This window comes from Artibeus jamaicensis, unplaced genomic scaffold, assembly GCF_021234435.1.
Source record: "Artibeus jamaicensis isolate MK-2021 breed Jamaican fruit bat unplaced genomic scaffold, CSHL_Jam_final scaffold_754, whole genome shotgun sequence".
Taxonomy (NCBI): domain Eukaryota; kingdom Metazoa; phylum Chordata; class Mammalia; order Chiroptera; family Phyllostomidae; genus Artibeus; species Artibeus jamaicensis.
In genome coordinates, this window is record NW_026522054.1 from 777,532 (window position 1) to 802,408 (window position 24,877).

General features: G+C 51.2%; 1 protein-coding gene across 2 annotated transcripts; it reads right to left on the minus strand.

The window, feature by feature from the left end:
* Positions 1 to 1,458: 1,458 nt before the first annotated feature.
* On the minus strand, positions 1,459 to 16,773 carry TLR5 (toll like receptor 5). 2 transcript variants are annotated; one of them, XM_053659637.1, is made up of 5 exons: positions 16,720 to 16,773; positions 16,240 to 16,379; positions 9,777 to 9,924; positions 8,245 to 8,412; positions 1,459 to 4,942 (listed from the first exon to the last, which is right to left on the minus strand). In XM_053659637.1, exon 5 carries the CDS (start codon positions 4,936 to 4,938, stop codon positions 2,362 to 2,364), a length of 2,577 nt encoding a protein of 858 aa, XP_053515612.1. In that variant the 5' UTR covers positions 4,939 to 4,942; positions 8,245 to 8,412; positions 9,777 to 9,924; positions 16,240 to 16,379; positions 16,720 to 16,773; the 3' UTR covers positions 1,459 to 2,361. The 2 variants fall into 2 exon arrangements, with proteins under 2 accessions (XP_053515612.1, XP_053515613.1); XM_053659638.1 differs by lacking the exon at positions 16,720 to 16,773 and adding an exon at positions 16,485 to 16,616.
* Between the last annotated feature and the right edge of the window lie 8,104 nt (positions 16,774 to 24,877).

A 24,877-nucleotide genomic window follows, 5' to 3' on the forward strand; every position in this document is an offset into this window, starting at 1 on the left:
AATGCCTTTAAACAGATTTTAAAAATAGTTTCTCCAGCTTTTCTCAATGTTTCCAGTGGAAGAACTGGGCACAAATCCTTCAGCAATCACCATTAATTCATGTAGTTCTCCCTTCCGGCATTTCACATTTCTCAGTGCACACTCAGAATGCCATTTCTTGACTTAACACCCTAGACATTTTATCTTGATTCTGTCTTGTGGTAGGAGAGCACTTATCTACTTTACACCTGTACTTTATATTCTCCTATCCTCTCAATAGAGTTATTTTATAATTCCAAACGTTCAGCCATGTTTAATTTATATTATATCAGGTCTATCTAAATATTAGTCTCTGCAGATTCAAGTAGCTGATAAGAAATGCTCAAAGTTGGTTGTGTTTGGGGTGGTGAGTAGGACGCCCTCCGAAGTTTTCAGCAGCCCAAATGACACTCTAGATTTTCCAGAACAGTTTCAATTTCAAATAGAGCAAGCCGTCAGCATTCTTAGACTGAGTGGCAGTGGTCCCTGCAATGGAGGAGTGACGTGGAAGGACCGCGCCCCGTGGAATCCATCAACTTACTGACTTGGAATCACTGTGAAGGGGAATCCAGGGCAGCTGCTTAGCAAGTAGCACCTCGGCCGATCCCCTGGTACCCACAGCTCCTCACAGCCCTGCTAGTCTCTGCTCTTGCCATACATGCAGCGACTCTTGTGAAGAGGGACTCTGAAAAGTGGCCTCAGAAAGACCCAGCTGCTGGGGGCAGGGCACAGCAGGAAGGGTCTTTCCTCAGGGAGTGTATAGTCCACAGGGGGGCGGCCAGACGGCCCCCCACTCTCACAGGAGGCATGAAGTAGAGCTCATTCTAAACAAACACCTAAAGGGCTCAGTTTGCACAGAATGGAGAGAGGACTTTGGGCAGGAGGGATCCCAGGATGTGGTGGGCTGGGCTCCAAAGAACAAGTAGGATGGATGGGCAGAGATGGGAGAACATTCTAGAAGGAAGGGTAGACTAGGGGATGTATGTGTGTGTGTGTGTGTGTGTGTGTGTGTGTGTGTTCTGTGACTATGAACAGGGCTATGGGCACTGCCATTGTTCACACATAATATCAGCACGTGCAGGGCAAGCTCAGTCTCGTGGATCGAAGGGGCCCAAAGGGGCCAGGGTGGGAATAGCCAGTATGTGTGTCGGAGGACTTTGGATGAAGGAGGGCACAGCGAGAAGAGGGGGTGACATTTGGGACGGCTGAGTCCCAGGCCAGGTGGCTCCTCACCCCGCAGCAACTATCCTGAGTCCACGCTGGACTCAGAAAAGGCGATTCGTGAAGCCACGGGTAATTTTGGTGAACCTTCCTTGCTCTAAATTTTCTCAATTTCAGAAAACCATTTCTATGTTAAAATGAATGAGAAAATACTGAAGCAGAATGCAAAATATGTGTAGGTTTCTTTTATGATCAAACAGATACAACCTCAAAGAAATTCTGACTCTGTCCTGGAGGCCCCTGAGTGTTTGCACCCTCCTGTGGCCACTGGGGCAGCGGAAGACAAGGCCTGCGAAGATCTGGCATCCTCCACCCATTCAATCTGCACGGCAACTCGATGAGGTAGATACGGCCGGGCCTACAGGTGAACAAACTGAGGCCCATCAGGGTGTGCCTCATGCTCAAGGTCATCAAGCAAGTCAGTGGCAGCATCAGAACGCAAACCAGGGTCTGGGTCCCAGGGCTCAGTCCTTCTGCAAGAGGCTGAGTGGCTGATAAATGATAAAAAAAAAAAATAGAAAAGAAAGAAAACTGAGGTAGGTTGGTGCTGAATCATGGAAGGTCTTCAATGCGAGGCTGAATGAAAGGTCACCTTCCAAAAAGACGGTTCATGGCCCCACTCGGGCTCCGTGTGGAAGAGCCAAAGGTAAGAACAGGAAGAGATCTAGTTATTCTCATCCCGGCTTCCTTGGTGCCTCCTCTTATCCCTGAGACTGAGCATGACCTTGACCCAGCAAGGACGTTTTTCCCATGGCGGAAGTAGGAAATGTGCCTTTTTTTCTTTTCTACCTAGTGTTGTCCTGCGGGGCACAGAGGGCTCGGAGTCACTGGCCAGCGCCTTCCGGAGCTGGATGCTGGAGAAAGGGTGCCTGTCCTCTGTGGGAAAGGACACCTCCCCAAGACTGGGAAATATTTTATAGTTGATGCACTGGGAAAGAACGGTATTATTGAGTCTGAAGGAAAATCCATGGAGTGTTGCTATGCAAATCAAGAGCTTTATGGGGTTTTTTTTTCATAGTAGAAAAAAAGAAACTTCAAAAAGGAACCCCCCCATATGCAAATACAAGGTGAAGAGTTATTTGTGGCTTGAGATAAGTGGAAAATGACTCCGTTGACTGGGGGTTAGTTGGTCACTACAGCTTGCAATGGAATGTTACTGTCTTTCTTCTTTTCCTTTCCTTTTTTTTTTAGTATGTGCCGAGAGAGTTTATTAAGAAACCAGCCAACGTCCTGGAGATCCTCAGGCCACCGCAGGTACTGCTGTGTCCGTACAAACCCTCTGATGGACTCATGTTTCATCAGCTGGTACTGAGACAAGGATCCGACCACCACCATGATGAGGGCACTGTCCAGGGCAGCGAGGCCCCTGCTCTGGGCGTAGCTAAAGGCTTCCAGGCACCAGCCATCTCTGAGGAAGTGTCTGCTCACAAGGCAGACAGTCTTCCTGCTGCTCCACACGGCGTGATGGATGTTGGCAACGTGGTTTTCCCCTGGGGTAAAGTCTCTCTCTTCAAAGCACAGGTGCAGTCTGTTTTGGTCGCTGTACTGAGTGTCCAGGTGCTTTAGCAAAGCGTTCTGCACCCACTCGAAGTCTTTGCTGCTGAAGCACAAGTAGGCATCGTATTTGTACGTGTCGGATTCTCTTGTGTTGCCTGGGCTCCTGAACACCCATCTCTGGGCTGTCTTGTAACAGGAGAAACAAGCCCCCCGGAACTTTGTGACCGTGACGACGGTCACCAGGAACAGCGTCAATATGACAGTGAATAAAATGAAAAGGGAGAACTTCAGAAACCGTAAGCTTTCCTCTTCATCACAGCCCTCGGTGGACAGAGAGTAGAGGGAAGTCCCAGCCAGCGAGTCGGGGTACGTGCAGTATACGTCTGCGTGAGACCCGAATATGGTGACATTGGTGTGGTTGAGCCACTTAACGAAGGTGCTAAGTTCACACTCACAGATGAACTTGTTGTGACTTAGGTCCACAACACTGAGTGACGCAAATACAGCAGGATCAGGAGTGAGGAGCTGGTTCTGGGACACGTCCAGCCTCTCTAAACTAGGGGGTAGGTCGTCAGGAGAAAGCACAGTCAGCCTGTTGAAGCTGAGGCTGAGTCCCCTTAATGCAACCAGAGAGCGAAATACTCCTGGTGGAAGGAAACTCAGGTAGTTTTGATTCAAGTACAGGACCCGGAGACGGGAAAGCCCCTTGAAAACATCCCAACAGGACCCCGTCTCCCAGGCGAGTTGCAACATGTTTTCTCCCAGGAGAAGCTGTTCTAAGCTGAGACTCTCTGAAGGGGCACGAGTTTGGGTACAAAAGGAAAAACGGTTTTGATTTACAATGAGAGTCTGGAGGTGAGGGACCTGGAGAAGGATGTAGAGATTATCCAGGTTCTCCAGCCTGTTCTCTGATAATTGGATGTAGTTGGCTGTGAATCTGATATCTTGGAAAGTTGCCAGTTTATTGCCACCCAAGAAGATAGTAGATATGTTTGGGATAAAGTCAGTCATTTTCAGAGCATTGTCCCGGAGGTCCAAGGTCTGTAATCTTTTCAGGGCTGTGAATGTATCTCCTTGAATGATCCCAATGTGATTCTTTTGCAGGTCAATGTAGATGATGCTAGGTAGTCCATGGAAGTTAGAATTGTACAGTTCCCCCAGAAGGTTATAAGACATATTGAGAACTTGGAGGCTGTTGAGCCCATAAAATGCCTCATCTGCAATGTTGTTTATTTTGTTGTGGGCAACGTTCAGAAGCTTCAACTCCGTGAGGGTCTCAAAGAGTCGGGAGTTCAAGGAGAAGATAAATCCTTGTGAAAGGTCCAGGCTTCTCACTGAGCTTCTGGCCAGGCCGGTGAATGTGCTCCGGTCGGGGTCTCTGATGTTATGGAAGCCAAAGCCGGACCCCATAATGTGGTAGGCAAGCACCAGGTTGGAGACCTGGCTGCCACGGATGGCATTGCTGAAGTTGCTGGTGATGTCTACAGTCCAGCCATTGCCCGAGACATCTAGGGTGTCTAGGACCATGTTTCTGAATGGGTTCATGCACTTCGCCCAGTCCACTGAGACCCTGATGTACAGCTGAGTAGAAGCGAGATTCAAAGAGGAGAGTGTTTTCCCGTGGAGGGGCTGGAGGTCATGCTCACACACTGTGGGCACTTCATTGAGGGAAAAGTCAATGGACTTCAAGGAATTCAGTTCCCGGAATGAAGAATGGAGGGAAAGGCTGTGAATCTGATTCTTGGACAGGTCCAGGCGAGACAGAGACTCTAAATTTCTGAAATAACCATCTTTTAACACAGCATCAGACAGATTGCAGTGAAAGAGCCTGAGTTCAAACAAATGAGGCAGTCCCTGGAAAGCCTCTGGGTGCAAGAAGTCTAGCTGACTGTAGCCCAAGTCCAAGATCCTAAGGTTGGGCAGGTTTCTGAAGGCTTCTTTGTGAATCGTGAAGGAGGTCCACTGAGTCCCAAGCTCCAGCAGGCGTAGCTGCTCCAGGAAGGGGAAGGAGGAGGCTGTGACGGTTTTGATATAGTTGAAGCTTAGCAGGAGGTTCTCAGTGGTGTTGGGGACCTGGGGCACCTGGGTGAGGTTGCAGGAACGATATAAGGCAATGCGACCATCAGAGGAGCAGGAAGAAATTCCAAGCACCGGACTGGCCATGAGCATCACTACTAAGACAAGGTCAAGGTGATCTCCCATGATCCTATAGAGAGAAAGGGAGAATGCAAACACAGCTACCTCCAAGCTTGAGGTGTGACACATGGACCCTTAGAACCTGGGGGACCCTTTGAGCTTTAATGTGATGTGCCTGCTGTCTCAGACCCTTTGGTCCTCCGGCTCCGTGGACACGGCTGTGGGCAAACGCTGTCTGGTGTACACAGAACAGCACTCCTCACTGTCTTTCTATCTGTTGTATTGCATTTGCTGCATGTCAGGATGGTTCTTAACTGGTTTGAGGGTCATGCACCTGTTCAAGAATCTGACAATAGCTCTGATTCCTTGCCTTTCAAAAATGCACTCTTGCATCGCAAAACCAAGTTTTATTCCCAATGTTGGGGGGCACGGGGGCCCCCTGAAGCCTGCCCCTTTCAATCTCCATTGAGAACCCCTAGTTTCTAGGTAGCACCCACCACATTTTATGTCCTACGTTGGAGCTTGGAAAGCTTTTTCTGTAAGGGGCCAGATGATAAATATTTCAGGCTTTGCCATCCAAATGCCACAGTTTGCTGACCTCTGTTCTGGGAGACAAGAGAATGGCAACTTTGATATCACAGATGAAGATTTTAAGTGACTGTCAGGTAAACGCATCCTGACCCTGAACTACCAGTCTTTGGGGAAAGAACTACCTCGGCCCCCAGATCGCTGCCAGTTTTGCAGCTGCTGTTTTATCTGAGCATCCGAACGGCTTCTCCTCTCATGTAAACCAGACGGAAAGATCCCTGCAGAGGTGTGGGAGGGAGAACACCAGCTCAGAGCAACAGGACAATTTTCTAGTTTCGCTCCTGCCTAGTGGCACAGATGACTCACTGCTGGCCTCTGAATGCAGACGCTCACCTACATGGTGTGACCTTGAATTTGTGGTAACAAGTGACGAAAGCCCCAAACCCTACGCATCCCAATACACTGAATCTTCACGTCCATACCAGGGAAGCTCAAATGAAACAGTCAGGTAGATAAGGCCAGCTGAACGAATAGATTTTAAAGACAATTACTTGGGTTTCTGCTGTATTGCAATGACCCCATTCAGAGCTATTTTCTTAAGAAATACAGAGAGACATGATAGAACTACATGTTCATCTCTGAGGCAGACCTGCATGGGCCAATGGCCAGGGCAGGTGAGCAGAGGAGCCAGGTGAGCTGTCAGCTGACAGGAGTCTGGAGGGGCTACTCATGAAGACAGCTGGGCAGAGGGACCACCAGACAGGGGTGTCCTGGATGGCACGGGGCCCAGAGGCCAAAGCAGGGTGAAGTTAAATATAAATGAGCAGGGACATAGGGGAAAGCTCGCCTACAGATGGCAACCAGATGGTGCAGTTGTTTCAGACCCGATGGAGCCTCGGAAGGAGGAGCGTTCAAAAGTGGGGTCCATCGGGGCAGCAAGAGAGAACAGGTGGGCCGCAGGTGTGAACCTAGGAGAGAGGTGTGAACCCAGAAGAGAAGACCAAACGACCTAAAGCCCTACATGGGTTGAAGCCATAAGGATCAGGAGGAGTGAGAGTGTAAGGAGTGAGGCTCACTGGGCCACTGCTTCTCCCAAAGTTCAGATCACCCAGAGCCACATTGGACCCCATCAGAGGAGTGCGCCCTCTAGTGGTGTCTGGAGGAAGAAAGGGGAGTCAGTGTGCTCCTGAAGCATTATTAACAAGAGGACGAGAAGCATCCAGTACAATCACAGATGCTGCTAGTTCTGCTGTCAGGTGCCATAAGGATGCCTTCCTATATAGAGCACTGTGTAAAACTACAAGAAGCCCACAGGGTGCCTGGGGGAAAAGGGGAGGCAGAACAAACCCCCAAAACTTCACCAGTGACCCACCAAAAAAAACCCATGGCAGCCCCATTTCATACATGTTGCATGGTTAAGAAGTACATGAACACTGCAAAAAATATCCCTGTACCTTGAAAGAACCTGAGGGCTGCCTGTGGAAGTGGGGGTCCGAGGGCCCCTCCTGGGGAGAAGGGGGTGATTTGGTATCAGACAGAAAGATGTATTGAATGCTACAAAACTGTACACTGAAAATGGTTAAAATGGTGAATTTTATGTTATGTATAATTTACCACAATCAAAAAAAATGAAAAACCCTGACACTACTGAAACCTAAGTCCGAGTCCTGGAATTTGGGTCCTGTGGGTCTGGTGAGCCTGGGAAGTTCATTTCATAGCCAAACCCCACGTACTTTGAAGAACGTGGTTCTCAGGCCACGGCGTGAGGAACCCTGGTCTAAAGGAGCCCCCTCAGAAACCCCTGACTCTCTTCAAAGAAGGGCTGGCAAGAAACACACATTGTGGTTCAATGCTGGGACTTTATCGCAAAGGCTGGGCCAACATGTATCCGGGGCTTTGAGGGGTGACGGGAACAGCACGTCAATGCCACCTCAACACTCCTGCCAAGCGCCGTTAATTAAGATAATGAGACCAGAGGGAGAAGGCAGCCTCTCTTTCATCCGAGTCAGATCCCTTTAGCTTGAGTCCCAGACATTAGTGGAGCGGGTCCCCTTTCCTGACTTAATTGCCTGGACAGCACCGCCGTCGCCACTCGCCTGAGCTTGGGTGAGTTCAAGGCCCTCCCCATGGACGATAATTGCTGGAATGGTCAGTCCGAGAGGGCTCCTAGCACTTGACCCCTCTCTCTCTGAACAGAGGGCGAAAGCCAGGCCAGCCTACCTTCCTGGCTGTGTGCACAGTCTGGCCCTGTGTCCCAGGAATGGCTTGTTTCTCAGAACTTGGCCTCTATCCGATTCCCCAGGCCAACGCCTGGGCTTCAGCGCGTCTGTCTCACGTGCTCATCCAGTTCCCACTGCCCCTTCCCAAGGGCCGGCTTTCCCATGAAGCAGTTCTCCTAGTCCCACTGGCAGGCCTCCTCTCCCTCCATGACCTCCTGTTTGCAGCCCCCCAGGCCATTTTCACATATTATGCCTCCTGCCCCGCCCCCAGACTGTCCATTTCTGGAGAACAAGGAGCCTGACATACACAGCACAACTTAAGTGCCCTAGTAATACATTTCCTTTTCATAGTCTTTGGAACGTTACTTATTTTATCATTTATTTTTGTAGTTGACATGCAATGGCATATTACTTGCAGGTGTACAACGTCATGATTCAACTTACATACTGACGACGTGATCGGCACAGGAAGCCCAGTGGTCACCTGCCACTGTACAGAGTTATTAGGAGATTATCGACGATTTCCCTGTGCTGCACTTTGCATCCCCACAACGTATTTTGTGACTGGAGGTTTGTCCGTCTCTCCCCATGAACAGCATGAGAAGATTTCATCAGGAGTACTTACCTCCCAGTCCTAACACAAGGTGCTTCTCACGTGTTCTTCTGGAGCCGGGGGTGAAGGCACGTCCCCTGGTTATTTAAGGACGTCAGCTGCTAGACTACGGGAGCTTCATCGTGGAGACAATGGTGGTCAGTGTTTTCCAGTAAATTATGAGAAAGGGCTTTTGTTTTCCTGGGGAAGAACAGGAAATCCAAGTGAGAGGGAGAAACAGCCCTGGCTGGTGTTGCTCAGTGGATTGAGCACCAGCCTGAGAACGAAAGGGTCTCCGATTCGATTCTCGGTCAGGGCACATGCCTGGGTTGCGGGCCAGGTCCCCAGGTGGGAGCATATGAGAGGCAACCAATTGATGTTTCTCTCCCTCTGCTTCCCCCTCCCTTCCCTTCTCTCTAGAAATAAATAAATAAATAAAATATTTATTTATTTTACAGAAACAGAAAACATTATGCAGGTGTTTTTCTGTGCCATGCAGCCATTTGCTTTGTGCAAGAATTTAAAACCTTAGGTGTGTCTCCTATTGAGTGCAATATCATGGGCAAAGATCAAGGTCATTTCGTCAGTCAAGGCCTGTGGCACCTCAGAGCTGAAGGGATCCGGAGAAACCCCAGGCCTAGCCTCTGCTTCACAAGGTGGGTGTATAAGCCAGTTGGTCAGACACGCAGCCTCCTTCTCTACAGCTGCAGGAAGGGAAATGCTGACGTTGCACGGCGCCATCCCTTGTTGTTAAATCCCTGGGGTGGTGAGGAAGTGCCTTCTGTGGACCTAGGAGTCCCTTTCGTGTCATTTCTGTGGTTGTTTGGTTTCCGGGGACTCAAGCCCCAGGGCGAGAACAGTGCACTGTCTACAGTGAGCAGAGAACTTGCAGATTCCTAGGGAAAAGCAGCTAAGATCTCCCTCAGAGTGTGGCATTTCTAAGCAGTGTGGCTAGGTGAATTAGGAGACATTACTAGGTCACAGATTTAGAATAAGGATCCTGAAAGTTGAATTGACATATAGTGCTTTCCTTCCTCCCTTCCTTCCTTCCTCTTCTTTTTAATCCTCACCCAAAGATATGTTTATCGGTTTGACAGAGAGAAACATCGATGTGAGACAGAAACATTAATCAGCTGCCCCCTCTACATGCCCTGACCAGGATTCGAACCCACAACCTAGGTATGTGCCCTGACTGGGATTCAAACCCACAACCTTTTGATGCCCAGGATAATGCGCCAACCAACTGAGCCACCCAGTCAAGGTACAATTTTGATTTATCTGAAGGCTTAAAATGACAACTAAGTTTGTAGCTGGCTTCAAATCCCAGCTCTATAGTTTAATAAACACATGACCTTGAACAAGCACTTAACCTCTTGGAACATCAGTTTAATCGCCCATACAACAGCCACAGTAACAGTTTTTACTTCCTCCCAGGAAGCCTCAACATGGGCATCTGAGGACACTTGAGAGCCCAAACCAGAGAACAAGTTACTGGTGCACGAGCCTCTGTTTTTTTTTTTCACTTGCTTAAGTAGACACACATCATTTACTCAACTGCATCTTACCAGAAATGTCTTCCTTCTAGAAACCACTGAAGGGTAGAGTTGAGAGAAGGAAATGGAATTTCTCAATACATGGAGGCGAGCTGGCATCTCTCTTGTCTGTAAAAGCTCCCCTATTGTCTTTCTGTCTTCAGGTGGTTGTCCTCCAGAACTACAAAACAACAAAAACGGTAGCCATAAGCAATGCCATTCTAAAGACAGGAGGTTGAAACCCCAAATGGTTAGCGTGCCGTTTTAAAGCGTCTGATGCAGAGAGAAAATTCCATGCGAGCCATTATTTAAAAGACAAACAGCTAGCAGGACATATTTAAACCCTTTGGGGGAAGCGCTCCGCAAGGAACGGCACATCTTCACCCAGCTTCAAGTTCAGGCAGCGCCGATAGTCTCAATTAGAGAATTAACAGCTCAGGCTGCTGGCGTCCCGCATGCGACTCAGCTCATGCCTGCGTATGGATGGGCAAAGGGAGTCGCCAGGAAGAGGGGCAACTGCAAGGTCGGGAAGCAGAGCAGAGGAGAGCCTGGAGTCCGATATTGCGGTCCCTGAAGTAATGACTCAGACTCAGTTGTGAAAGCAGGAGACATCGTCTGGACTGTGATGCTGATGGAGCAGCTGGGCGGGGGGGGGGGGGGGGGGAGGGGGGGGGGGGACCCAGGTGGAAAAATCTTATTAAACTGTTGGACCTGACAACACAGGCCATGGAGATGGGTGAAGAGGTTATAAAGCCCTGAGAGCTGTCCTGGGCGGGATCTGGAGCCTGTGCAGGGCTAAAACCAAGTTTGCTCTGTAGCCAAGGGGGACACCCCCTGGCACAGGTGAAAGAGGGGGAGAGAGGAGTCCGGCCAGCAGGCGTGGGTCCCAGGTCTCCAGGCCCACTAGGTACAGAAGAGGAAAGACATTCCATTGCCTGGGTGAGCAGGGTGTGCCGGGTGGGTGGGCTGGGCTGGGCACCACACCCCTACTGGAAACACTGTTCGGCCCTGTGTGCAGTGCTCTGGGCCGAGGGGACGCTCCTGGAATCTGCCCTGGGCCAGCTGCCGGAGTGGCTGAGCTCCTTTCTGCGTGTGAGTGGGGTCAGCCAGAGACTCGGCTCCACCTCCCTTGGGCGGGAGCACCAAGACGACTGAGGCCCTTGCGAAAGCCCTGGGCTGGGGGAGGGGACCCTGGGGTCCCAGCCCTCCTCCGCCACCATCTGGGTGCCGGGTCCAGTTTGGTTCCCGTGTCCTGTGTCTGTGCGTGTGTGATGGCAAGCGTGAGCTGGCAGCACTTCCCTACCCCCACCGTCAGCTCCACAATGACCTGACGAGATGGGCCGAGCGGCGTGACTGCAGTCACGAACCGGGGCGGAGTCCTCCTAAGGGTGGAAGGTGCACCCTCCCTTTTGGTAAAGGTGTGAGCCTGTTCTAGGGGGGTCTTGAAAATATCTAGTGGAAGATAATGCTATTAACATTAATAATGTTAGAAATAAAATGGACCCGAGCAGATCCTGGCCTTAAGCAGCAAGTCCTCCCAAGAATTTACTCTCATAGGAGGTTGTTTCAGAGGCGGGACAATATTCTGAGAGTAGAACACTCCCCCGCCTCACCTTGCCCCGCTCCCCCCGCCACGGCTCCCGCAGCCTCCCCATGTTACTGTCCCAGGCCAGGCTAGTGGCAGGACCAGACCCAGAAGTAGCTTTGATTTTCCAAACATGGCCTCAGGTCAAGGACCCAGAGGCTTTTCCAGGAACAGAGAGGAAGGGGGCTTGGAGGGGAAAAGCAGTGAGGCTTGGAAGGAATAGGAGGGGTGGCAGGTCTGTGGGTCCCAGGAGGGCAGGACTCTGGTGTGACCCCAGAGTGGGGCTCGTGGTCTGAAAGCAGCAGGGACCTGGGGGCAGGGACATGAACATGCTCACTGGTGACCGGCGTGGGCCAGGCAGGGGGGCGGGATCACCCCCACCTCCGCCCCGAGGTTTTGACGATGCACAACAGCTGTAAGTGATGCCGCCACGGGGGGGGGGGGGTTCTGTTCTTGCCAGTCTGATGGGACAGGTATCTAGAAAAGCAACAGAGGCACTGCCCCAGGCACACCTGAACACGCTAGAGATTCACGCCCTCTATCCTTTGATTTTGCATGCTGGGCAGGAAAATAAATTAGCCTTGAAACAGCAGATGCCTCTTGACTTACGACGGGGTATATTTCAATAAACCCATCATAAGTAAAAATGCATTTAATACACCCAGCCTACCAAACATCACAGCTTAGCCTGGCCCACCTTAAATGTGCTCAGAGCACTTCCGGTAGCCTGCAGTTGGGCAAAATCACCAAACACAAAGCCTGGTTTATAATGAAGTGTTGCATATCTCATGATATCATTTATTGACTGCTATATGGTGCATATAACAAAAGGATTATCTGCACCATTGTAAAGTCGAAAAATCACAAGTCAGGGACCATGTGCATTTAGAACCAGTTGCATCTCTGACCATGATGCAGAGGAAGCTCAGGTTGCAGAAACTCAGGGCTGAAGGTGGCTTTAGTTCCTGCCTTTATCACGTCTGTCTGAGTTCAAGTGCTGGCTCAGTTTCCCCACCTATGACACAGAAGTGTTCTAAGGATTAAATGTGACGAGACACGCAGCCCCTGTTTTGGGGTCCCTAGCAATGCTTTGCACACAGCAGACTAACTGTTGACTATTAAATTACGTATTACCTGTGAAAGCCAGTCTAACCCACAGTGAAACTGGGTGCCGACAGATCACTGGTTCGGTGACCTTGGACAAGTCACGCTGTCGGCAGTGCCAGGACTACGAATCTTGGAGCAGCATCAGGAACGCAAACAGCAAGCTACCTGAAAGCATAAACTTGCTCTTTGCCACCTGAAAAATGGCAGTAATAACAGTACCCCCTCAGAGGCACTCAGACCAGTGTGCGGCTCAGAGCAAATGCCATTTAAGTGCTTGCTCTTAGGCACGGTGGTACTAGTCTGTGCACAGCAAAGGAGGAAACGTCTGGCCAGCACTGTCACGAAGGAAAGTCAAGTCTGGGGGTGCGGGCGGCAAGTTTACCCCAGACAGGAGAGGGGAGCCACCATCATTTCAGCATTGCAATATCCTGTCCTTGGATTTAGCGATTTCCTGACTCTGAAGAACACCCAAAATGGAAGTTCTCTGGGACAGTTGTGGGGGAGGGGAGGGAGGAAGGTCTATGCAAAATACAGTCCATGTGGAGAGGGGCACTGATCTGAATTCCTCAGCACAGACGGCCCCTTCTCTCCTCCATTCCACTGTGGGCAGACCTCTCGTGACACGACCACTCCTTCCCTCTCGCTGAGAGTTGATCTTTCCTTCCTTTCATGGCCAAATTCCTCTGACGTGAGGTTGAAAGACTCCGTCCAACGTTCCCACTGCCCATTAACTAGCCTCTTTCTGACCCCAAGAGATCTGGCTTTCCCAGGGGACTACCCTCCCAAAGGTCGCCTCCTTCTGGTGTGCTCTTGTCTGAACGTCTCCATTCTCTTTTAGCACAGACAGTGTTGGCCACTTGTTTCTTGAAATACCTCTTTCTCCCCCTCCCCCCGCCTCACACCCCAGTGTCTCTGATTTTCTTTCCATCTTTCTGTCGTTCTGTTTTGCACCAGCTCCTTTTCTTCTCCCGCCCCACCCCGCAGCTTGTCTCTTCTGCTCACGCCCTTGATCTTGGCTTAGACTTCTTCCCTCAGTGGGCTCATTTGGTTCCACAAGTTGGACCCTCCCCACTATGCTCCCCCAATCTCCCTCTAGCCTTGACCTCACTGGCACTCCAAGTATGTGGCTATTTTGGCTGACTAAAGGGCCCTTTTATAACTTCAGATTCAATATGGCCCAAAATGATTTAATAATGCTTTGAATTTTGGAAATCACATAGAAACAGAAACATTTTTGCACGGCAGTCAGAAGCGGCCCTCTCCCTTGGCCGGGGACCCAATTCATGTGTGACGCCACCCCCACCTGCCTTGCAGGTCACCTAGACCCACCTTCCCCTCCTCTTTCGTCCCATAACTCATCACCAAATCCTAGCTTTCTCCCTTCCAAATGTCGCTCTAGAGCTGTTCTTCCTTTTACATTTTATTTTCATCACCAGGGTTCAATCTTCCATCAGAGATGTGTTCACTGGGCACTCTCTCTCAACAAAGATGTTATCCACCCTCATTTCTCCAGGAAACGCCCCATCGCTGCCTTTGGGGTGCTGAGTCATGAGCAGGGAGGCAGCTGAAAGGGGACATGAGGCCATTAGAGGTGGTGCACCCATGTGCGTGGGCAGAGGACGCCCACCTGGGCTGAGAGACTGCCACACTCGGGGAGAGAGACACGGAGTCCTAAGGACCAAGAATAAGCTGGAGGCAGCCCTGGGCATCGCTGGTGGTCCAGTGACAGGAGGGAGCCGAGGCTCAGCAAGTGTGAGTTCAAGGTGGGAGCCGTGGAAGCTGAGGCTAAGGAAGATACCCTGGGGTCCCACCAAGAAGGATCCTGCATCCCATTCTGAGGGCAGTGGGCTGTTAAGGTTTCTCGTACCATCACTGCACTGAACTCCTTAAGGCCCGGGGATTTAGCTCTACCAGATGAGTCTAATCTTGAATTCCCAATAATTGTGCTTAACCCACGCCTTCTGTTCCCAGGAGGTGAAGTGCTTCAATGCGCCCTATGTATGGCTCAATTTCAGTCCGGCAACATTTCCCAAAGGCCTGCTCTGTGCCAGCCACCAGCTTGGGCTCAGAGGATTGCAAGCTGAGTGAGACACAGCCCTGCCTCAGATTCCAACCAGCAATGCAGGGTGTAAGAGTGTCCATAGAGGTTCATGCAGGAGCAGTGCAGCTGAAGGAGGGGCTCCCCAACTCTGCTGGAAGACTGTGGGGGCCAGTGCAGTGGGTGCAGGGATGTCTTCAATGGAGAAGGTACATCTTTAAAAAAACAGAGGGTTCCCCAACAGCAAAGAGAGAAGCAGCATGCAAAAAAAGACCTGGTCAGAACCTGACAGAAGGCCACTGTGGCAGGGGACAGAAGAGAGTGACAAGAAGCAGAGCTGGAAAGGGAGGCAGGGACACAGGGCTGTCTGCGGGGGCAGAGAGTTCTTGCTCTGAGCTTCATCTTAGACTCAGGCTTCCTTCCCGCTGCCTGGCCCTGTGGTCTCTAAATGCTACTTGAGACCGCGTAGCTCCAGAAGCCCTCGCTGCCTTGCCCAGCCCTCACCTGCCATCTCCTCTGAACAGAGAGAATGCCGTGTGACCTCACGCTTTACTGGCGCTCTCACTGTTGCCCAGGCACCGGCTTTGTCTTCTCCCTGAACCTGGAGGTTTCTATGCTCCCAGCTGAGTTGGTGCCATACAGCTGAGCATACTTGGCTCCCGTGGGGAGTTGGGGGCACTGCAAAGCCAGCACTGGGGATCCCTGAAGCTCGGGGCCTGACTGAGGATTTGGATCCGCCGCCTGTATTCTTCCCCACAGAGGTAAGAGTGAAACCGACGCAGCTGGATTCGGCACGTGTGTATCTCAGTGTTTTCTCGCCATCTGAGTCTGGTAGCATACAGAGACAAACACACAGGCCTGCTCTGATTTCGACACTCTGCAAAGCCAACTTCCCTGTGTGGGGGAGCCAACCCCCTCAGAAGTCTTCTGTCCTCAGAAAAAAACCCAGAAACCTAGAAGGGTTGGCTTTGCATTCAGACAAGGGAATCAAAAAGCTTCCTGCTTTGCTCAGGGCTCTAACGCCCAAGGGGAAGATGGGACATGCTTAGGATGGAAGTACCAGTCTGGCCACCATGCACAAGTGTGGGCATTCTGATTGTTAAAATATGACTGGTTATTACTTTGGCCTGCCCCCCCCCCAATCCCACCAGTGAGGGTTTAGCATGGAGGGCGAGACCTTCTCCCAGGTTCAGCCCCAGGGTTCCCCGGCATCGTGGAGGTCACTGGCCACTGGCTTCTGTGTACAAGAACAACGGTGACGCAGGCTAGGGAGTCCAGGGGCGCTTAGACAGACTAGTAAGAGCCCGGACTGGCCCAGTAAATGCAGAGAAAAGCGACCAGACCAGGGTTCTGTCTAGGCCCACCCAGTCTAGCGTCAGCTCACAACACTAATGCCCTCTCCCAGGCCGGGATGGGAGGGTGACACCCAGATGCACTTAATGTCCACAGAGGCACCGTATTGACTGGGTTCTTGCTCAGCAGCGGTATCTCCCTGAAGGACACCCGGCATGAACCAGTTGTGGGTGTGTTGCTGCGGGGGGATGGGTGTGTTCCAGCATCAGGTGACTGCGAGCTAACCCGCGGCTAGGATTAAGTCCCACCCTCAGCTGTCAATCATCACGGGCTCAGCAGCCTTGCTGGGACAGCGCTCTTCACCCCCAACACAACACGCCAAACCCCCCCTCACCCTTGGGAAATGTCACCCCAACTGCGGTTTTCCCGGGACGTGGCTCGCATGTAGAAACATAAAGGCCCACCCTGTTTACCTCGGCGCCTCTGCCCCGGTGCTAGGGGTGGGGGGCTCAAGGCTTTTTGTTGACCAGCTCAGGTGCTGTCTGGGACTTCCAGGGCTCTGCTGGAGGTAGCTGTCTCGTTCTTCCAAGGAAGACAGTGAAGCCACCTGCCCCTTCGTGGGCGAAGATAAAGTGAAAACAAAGTCCAGTAAAAGACTGTTCAAAGGTGAGAAAACAAAGGATTTCTGCACAGCTGCCTTCTCCTGTGTCCCACCTACCTGGCACAAGGTATCCACATTCTGTCCCCAGCCCTCTCCCCATCGCTGCCCAGGGCCCCCCTGTGGGGGGGTGGGCGGCGCAGACAGCAAGGTACGGGAATGGGACTCCCGCCCCGCAAAGAGCCCAGGACTTCCGGGAGGGAAAGCCGTCAGACCACTAACTCCAGCCTCGCCCAGCCTCCTGCTGGGGCGTGGGCCCTCGCCCGTGTGCCCGTGTTCGCTGCAAGGCGCTCACCTCCGGAGGGCAGACTGCGCTTCCACCTGCTCCTGCTAGTCGCCAACAGGAGAGGCTACAGCTGCTGAACCAGACGCCTCAGGCCCCGCCCACCGGGGCCGGCCCCGCCCACCCGGCCGGTTCCCGGCCCCCAAGTAACCTCTGAGTGGACTGGGGCAAATCTCTGCCCATCGCTGGGCGCCTCGGACTTGCCGGTGCCTAGGAGGCACTGCGGCTGCGGGGACCAGGCAAAGTGTCTGTTTGCCAAGGAAGAATACAGGAGCGGGTGGGTTTAGGCGGCAGGGGGCTGGGACGTGCGTGCTGGGCGTGCTGCTAGGTATCCTGGATCAGAGAGGAACTGGCCAGGGGAGGGGAACAGAGCTGCAGCCTCTGTAGTTACCCGAGATGTCCATCGAGGTCCTCTAGACCGGCATCGCCCCTGCCTTTCCTCTCCCATCAGACGGAGGCGGAGGCCCGGGCCTCAGGACCTGGAGTAACTGCCCAGAGGCACAGCCACAAACAAGCTGGCACCCCAGAGACTCAACTCCCCATGCCCAGAGCAGGGCTCCTTCACCCGCACCAAACCTCAAGCCACATTTGGAAGATCTTTTTTTTATTAAAGATTTTATTTATTTATCTTTAGAGGGGAAGGGAAGGAGAGAGGGAGAGAAATATCAATGTATGGTTGCCTCTTGTGCATCCCCTGCTGGGAACTGGCCTGCAACCCAGGCATGTGCCCTGACTGGGAATCGAACTGCGGTTGTTTAGTTCGAAGGCCTGCACTCAATCCACTGAGCTACACCAGCCAGGGCTGGAAGATCTTTTCTTAAAAATATATTTTATTGATTATGCTATTACGGTTGTCCTATTTCCCCTTCTTTATTCCCCTCTGCCCTGCACACCCCCACCCACCCCCATTCCCCCATTTTAGTTCATGTCCATGGGTCATACATATAAGTTCTTTAGCTTCTACATTTCCTGTACTATTCTTAACCCCCCTGTGTATTTTCTGCCTACTATTTATGCTACTTATTCTCTGTACCTTTTCCCCCTTTCTCTCCCTCCCACTCCCCCACTGATAACCCTCCATGGAATGTCCATTTCTGTGATTCTGTTCCTGTTCTAGTTGTTTGCTTAGTTTGTTTTAGGTTCAGTTGTTAATAACTGAGTTTGTTGTCATTTTACTGTTCATACTTTTTATCTTCTTTTTCTTGGATAAGTCCCTTTAACATTTCCTATAATAAGGACTTGGTGATGATGAACTCCTTTAACTTGACTTTATCTGAGAAGCACTTTATCTTTCCTTCTATTCTAAATGATAATTTTGCTGCATAGAGCAATCTTGGATATAAGTCCTTGCCTTTCATGACTTTGAATACTTCTTTCCAGCCCCTTCTTGCCTGCAAGGTTTCTTTGGAGAAATCATCTGAGAGTCCTATGGGAACTCCTTTGTAAGTAACTGTCTCTTTTCTCTTGCTGCTTTTAGGATTCTCTCATTATCTTTAACCTTGGGTAACATATGGTGATGTGCCTTAGTGTATGCTTCCTTGGGTCCAACTTCTTTGGGGCTCTCTGAGCTTCCTGGACTTCTTAGAAGTCTATTTCTTTTGTCAGATTGGGGAGCATCTCCTTCATTATTTGTTCAAACAAGTTTTCAATTTCTTGCTCTTCCTCTTCTCCTTCTGGCACCCCTATGATTCAGATGTTGGAACATTTAAAGTTGTCCTCTCCTCATTTCTTTTTTTGAATTCTTATTTCTTCATTCTGTTCTGCTTGAATGTTTCTTTTTTCTTCTACTCCAAACTGTTGATTTGAGTCCTGGTTTCTTTCCTGTCACTGTTGATTCCCTGTATATTTTGCTCTATTTCACTTTGGGTAGCCTTCATTTGTTCCTTCATTTTGCAACCGAGCTCAATCAATTCTGTGAGCATCCTGATCACTGGTGCTTTGAACTGTGCATCCGATAGGTTGGCTATTTCTTCATTGCTTAGTTGTATTTTTTCTGAAGCTTTGATCTGTTCTTTCATTTGGGCCTTTATTTCTCTCTCGGCGGACGTGTTACGTAGTAAGGGGTGGAGCCTTAGGTATCCACCAGGGCTGGGCAACCCACCTGGCTGCGTTGTGGCGCAATGTGTGGGGGAGGAGTCCGAGAGGGAACAGTGCTACTTGCTCTCTGCCAGTTTTCAGCTGTGTCCCCCGCTTTCCACAAGCAAATTGGGCTCTTCTGCTGCTGGTTCCCGGGTGGGTGGAATTGTGTACATTCTAGGACCCTGTGGGTCTCTGTAAAGAACCTTCTTGTGAGGCTGAGAGTTTCTCCTACTGCTGCCGCAACACCCACATGTGTTTTTAATCAGAGGCTTAATGCTTTATTTACCCACTGGAATCCTGGGTTGCATGGTCTCAATTCCCAGTTGTTTCTCCCGGTTTCTCCCCATGCAAACGTGGGACCACTCCCTCCGCCAGCCACAGCCTTGCTGCACATCCCCTCTGCCCTGGCTGCCTGTCTCCGCCCCTCCTACTGGTCTGGATGAACGTTTCCTCTTTAACTCCTTGGTTGTTGGACTCCCATACAGTTCGATTTTCTGGCAGTGCTGGTTGTTTTTTGTTGTTAAATTTGTGGTTGTCCTTCTTTTGGTTGTGTGAGGAGGCACAGTGTGTCTGCTTACGCCTCCATCTTGGCCAGAAGTCCCCGTTTGGAAGATCTTAATGACAGATTCCGGTCAGCAAGGGCTACTGCGCAGCTGTGGGAGCTGGGATGTTCCAAGGAAGAAGCCCTGAGTTTGGCGGGAGAACCCAAGAGGAGACAGACCCTTTTGGTCCTTGGAGCGAGGTGTTCCTTCAGACAGGCCTTCTCATCTCTTTTCCTGTCTGTGTCCCCACTGTTGGGGTTTGCAGGAAAAGGGACATGTCAAAAGAAAGAAAAATGGCTCCCCAGAGGCTGGAGCAAAGAAAGGGTTAAAGAGAGGTGACTTTGTGAACAAGTGGTGCAGGGGCTCTTTAATTGAAACCCAGTTCAAAGACAGACATGGCACTGACTTGAGCAAGACTGGGGTGGGAGAGCATGGGGCAGGGGTGCAGACTGCAGGTGCCTGAGCCCCCACCCCCTGCACCTGCCTCTAGGAGCTCATGGTGTAATCACAGAACAGCCAGCCCTCGCACTCCCTGGCCAGCGAAGCTTGGCGGTGTGGTCAGGCAAGGTGGGAGAGATGGGCGTAAAACAAAGCCTGGCACTTAATTACAGCAGGGAGATCTCATTACAGAGTCTTCTCACTCCCTTCCTTGGCTGGCAGCTTGAAGAGTGGGTGACAAATTGCCTCAAGCAGGTCTCCGAGGACTGCATATGCAGGGATGTGGCCGCCTCCCCACTGTGGGGGCTGTGGAGAGGGAGGGGTGCTGACGCTCTGATGTGTGGGGCTGCAGTGGGGAAGGGACTCGAAGGGCACCCAGGGAGTGCTGAGAGCTGGGAGCTTCGGTGGCCAGAACTCGATCCTAAACCACACTTGGTGAGAGCAGGCCCAGGGTTCCCTTTTGTCATCGGAAGGTAAGAGCACAGATGGGGAACTTGATACTTGGCACCTATTTCCTGTGCTTGACCCTGCTTCAGAGGTAGACAGGGCAAAACCATCGGGGGCCTTGAGTATCATATCACATAAGCCAGAGCACTGGCTATATGTAGGGAGGGAAGGACCATTCCAGGTGGTGGTCCGGCCTCCCAGGGACTCCCAAAGCCCTCTCCCCTGGGTGGCACCTGGCCCCAGGGACCCATGTCAAACCTGGGATGATGTCTCCCTGACCCTGTCTTTTGACAGGTAAGGTCGTTGGGGATTTGGCAACTTCAACCTGAATGGCCAGGACAGCAGAGGGTCTTCCCATCCTGACCTGTGGCCTTCGAAATGAGTCCCTGTTTGGAAGACAGCACAGTGCACGCATTCACCGATGTGATTCTTGCCACAACTGTATGAACCATTCTTATTCCTGTTTTACCGAGGGGGCAAATGAAGAAGAGAGTGTGTGACTTCTGGTGCCTACACCAGCTTGGTTACCTCGGATGAGCTTTTTAATCCCTCCAAACTTCAGTTTCTTATCTCTGAAATGGAAAGAATAATACCTACCTTATCAGACTGTTGTCAATATTAACAAAATAAATGGCCTGTAATACACATATGAAAAAATGCTCAACGTCACTAATCATCAGGGAAATGCAAATGAAAACCATACCGCAATCTAGTTTCACACTTGATAATAGCCATTATCAAAAAGTCAACAAATAGCAAAAGTTGGTGGGGATGTGGAGAAAGGAACCTATACACTCTTGGTGGGGGGTGGGGTGGGAATTGGTGCAGCCACTAGGGAAAACAGTGTGAGATTTCCTCAAAAAATTAAAAACAGAGCTACCATATGACCCAGCAGCTCTACTACTGGGTATTTAGTATCTGCAAAACGAAAAGAGAAGACAGTTGGAAAACATACGTGCACACCCATGTTCACTGCAGCATTATTTATAACAGCCAAGCTTTGGAAGCAAGTGAGGCGCCCGTCAGTGGCTGAGTGGATAAAGATGTCACACACACACAAGTATTAATATTGTAAAGTGCAGAGCAGAATGGCCCACACAGGGCAAGGGCAAAGTAACTGGCAGAGGGGTTTTTAAAAGGCAACTTAATTGAGGTATAACTGACACACTAAAGTGCAGCTGGCCCCACAAATTACGTAGCTGTAGCCTATGCTACCATCACCGTAGATGAAATCAGTCTTTTCTGCAGTTTTGTCTAAATGGAATCACAAGCCCCCTTGGCCTAATATTGTTGAGGTTCACCGATGTCGTTGTGTGTATCATCGGCCTAATTCCTAACAACCCCCAACGGCAAACCCTCCAAATGTGCCACAGCAGGTACACAGTGTGCGTGGAGAATTAACCAGAAGGTCTGGCCTTCGCCTTGACTACTTACTGGAAGGCGCTCTCTGGGCCCCTGGGTTATCCTGCCTTGTAGGACTGTCTTTGTTTACCTGGGGGCTTGGCCACCCAATGGTCTGATAAGGTGAGTTACGATAGGTTAGTGCCAACCTCCGGGGAGGCCTGGGGACTAAAGGTCAGCCGCGTGTCAGTCTGTGATCAAGTCCCAGTAAAAACTACGCACACTTGAAAGCCTGAGTGAGCTTCCTGGGCCGCCGTCCTCTGTGCACCTTGCCACCCACTGATACCAGGCGGGTACCACCTCCCTGGGGCCAGGCAGACTTGGCATTTGAAACCCTCCACATTTCTTCCCTATGCAGGAGAACCTGTGAAGGGTTCTAACGTGTATCTCTTTGTTATAATAGAAGTGTCGTTCTAAACATAGCCCTTTCCTGAGTTCTGTGCGTGGTTCTAGCAACTGATGAAACCCGAGGACAGTTGTGGAGACTCCCCCTTTGTAGCCAGCTTCTCCGGAGGGAGGTCAGCCATGGGCTGCTGGGGTTGGGGTTCCTTCAGACTTTGCAAAGAGGGATAAACAGATTGTGGCATGGACAATGGGATAGAACTGGGCGATTAAAGCAAGGGACAAGCTATAGATACATGTCACGCAAAGATGAATCTCAATAGCATTGTGCTAAGGGAATATGGTGTTTAAGACAGCACTTTAGCCACTGGCCCAGGACAACCAGGGATCCCCGTGGGCTCCTTGCCCAAGAAATGCTGTCCTGTCCCAGCGAGGACAGCCTCAGGGGGCAGCGACATGTGGACAGGCCTGGGGCCTAGAGATACGTGAGGGAGAGGGGGGCAGTCTCCTCCTGGGCGGATGGAACGAACCCCAGGAAAGGGAGCCAGGCAGGAGCAGTTGGAGAAGATCGGGCTGGAAAGGCCGTCCGGTGAGGAGCCCGTGGGTTTGGGACTCAGCCTGGAGAGCGTGGGAAGGCCTCGGAGACTGTCAGCGCTGGAAGGAAGTTGCCCCAAGCTTTCCAAGTCACGAAAGCTGACTTGGAGAAATTTCTTTCACGTCGTTGCACCAGATTGAAACAGTGGAGGGGAATCTTCCGACTCCCCAGTGCAGAATAATTGAGGGGCGGGCAGAAAGTCTGTTTGCTCTGAAGGCAGTGGTCAGCAATCGGTACACATTCCAATGTCCAAGAGAACGTTTCTCAAACTTTTCTTGGCAGCTACCCAACAAAATATACATTTCACATCACACACACACACACATATACAACACAGAAATGAAACGAAAGTTACGTGATACGGTGTCTCTGCTTATTATGCGCCAGGCACTCTGAAATTTTCTATTCTGTTCTAGTCTATTCAGTTCTATTTTGTAAAAACAAAAAACACTGGTCATTATGCATTAGATTTATTCCCAGGACTAATACCCCCTGCCCACGCTTCCCCCCACTGTTCAGCCCTCAGGTTCCAGAGCCGGGCCTGGAGCATTTAGGGGTCAGGTTTAGCCACAGATTTCCCTGTGTTGCAGGTTTTTGGTCCTCGCTGCCCCACGATGCTCTAGAGGTCTCGATCTGCCACTGGAGCCTTGCTTCCCAAAATTATACTGGTGCTCAGTGCTAACCCTCAGGGCACCTGTGTTCCCCGCCTCGACCGCCTATGGCAGGCACTGCCGTTATGCCTGCTTTACAGATGATCGAGTTGCAGAGGGTGCAGGGGGTGGGGGTGGGGGGGCGAGTTAACTTGCTGAACAGTGGCAGAGCTGGGCCTGGACTCTGCTTGACTGGAAACCCTCCAGCCCTGTCGACCCCTGCCTTTTGAGGATCTGAGAACAAGAAATCAGGAAGTCAAGGACGGCGCGTTGGCCAAAGTCACGCACATACTTGGAGCACGCAGGGAAGCCTGAGAATAAAATAGAAACATAGACACATTGGGCAGGTGTTGGTCAAGCCGGGGTGTGGGACCGAAGCATGATCTCAGTTCCCAGAGAGAGTGTCCTGTTGTTTCCAAAATGGCCACACGTAAAAATAACTCCCACAGCCCTGGCCCTGGGGGAGCTCAGTGGATTAGAGCATCATCCGAGATAGGCCAAGGTTGCAGGTTCAGTCCCCAGTCAGGGAACATACAAGAATCAACCAATGGAGCCATGCTTGTCTCTCAATCTCTCTCTCAAATCAATACACTTAAATTTTTTTCAAAAACTCCTACAAACAAGAAGACCGAAAGGCCACTTCTTGCTGTTTCCCCAGCCATGGTACTTCCCCAGACCCACAGCTCAGCATGACCATGAGAACCAGCTCTGGCTGTGAGCTCTCGCTCAGGGGGGTGGGATTTTCATAGGCTGTGTGGTTAACCTAGAGACGGGAGTAGAATCACAGCCCGGTGGACCAGCTAAGAATGTCCGTCCACCCCGTCTCACGTGTGTGGCAGGGTCACCGGAGCTTGTCAGCTAGGGGAAGGGGCAGGAGAGATGGGAGAGGCCTTATAAATAACTCTGCCTGGGAATCACAGCACCGTGACCGGCTGTGAAATTAAATGAAGAGCAGGCAGGGCCCGGGAGAAGCTGAAGAGTCAGTGAGGAGTGAGGGTGCGGGAGGGCGATAAGCAGAGAGGCAGGCTGAGAATAATGCAGGTAACCAGGTGATCCCTGCGAGGAGTCAAGTCGCCCTGGGGCGTGTGCACGTCTGAGTGTGTATGTGAAAGAGACAGAGAGAGAAGCCCATGAAATCCCTTTGTATTTCTGTCCTTCTCCTTTTTAAAAACTGAATCGAATTGGCATAGAGATTTGTTTGCCCTGCCCTCTCCAATCTCCTGGCCAGTCTGTCTCTACCCTCATCCTCCCTCCAGGGGGACTATAAACTACTTTGCAGTGAAGGTATCTTTAAAATGTCACATCCTGTAACCCCCTGGCTGGGAGTGGAAGGAGATTAGGCATCCTGGTCCCAAACAAGGGGCGCCAGAAATGACTAAACCAGATCCACCGGACAGAGGGACAGGCGCTTCATGGAGCCCAGTAGCCCCTCACTGATCCTCCTCAGGGAGTGGGGAAGACATGCTACCAATCTGGTCCCTCAGGGACGTGCCCCTGAGTCAGGGAGACAACTTCTGGAACGTTCTGCAATGTCCGGGGTGGAGAACTCTCTTTGGGAATGGGTGCCCCACCCTTCAAGACGCTTAAATATTCCCTTCACTAGCTCTACCCTGTGGCTGTTCCTTGGATTTCCACCTCCTTCAAAGTCCCCTTCTCTGTTCAAGTGTCTCAGTTAG

Excerpts from the sequence above, each read along its gene's own strand:
- TLR5 (XM_053659637.1), bottom strand. The coding sequence starts at position 4,938 with ATGGGAGATCACCTTGACCTTGTCTTAGTAGTGATGCTCATGGCCAGT.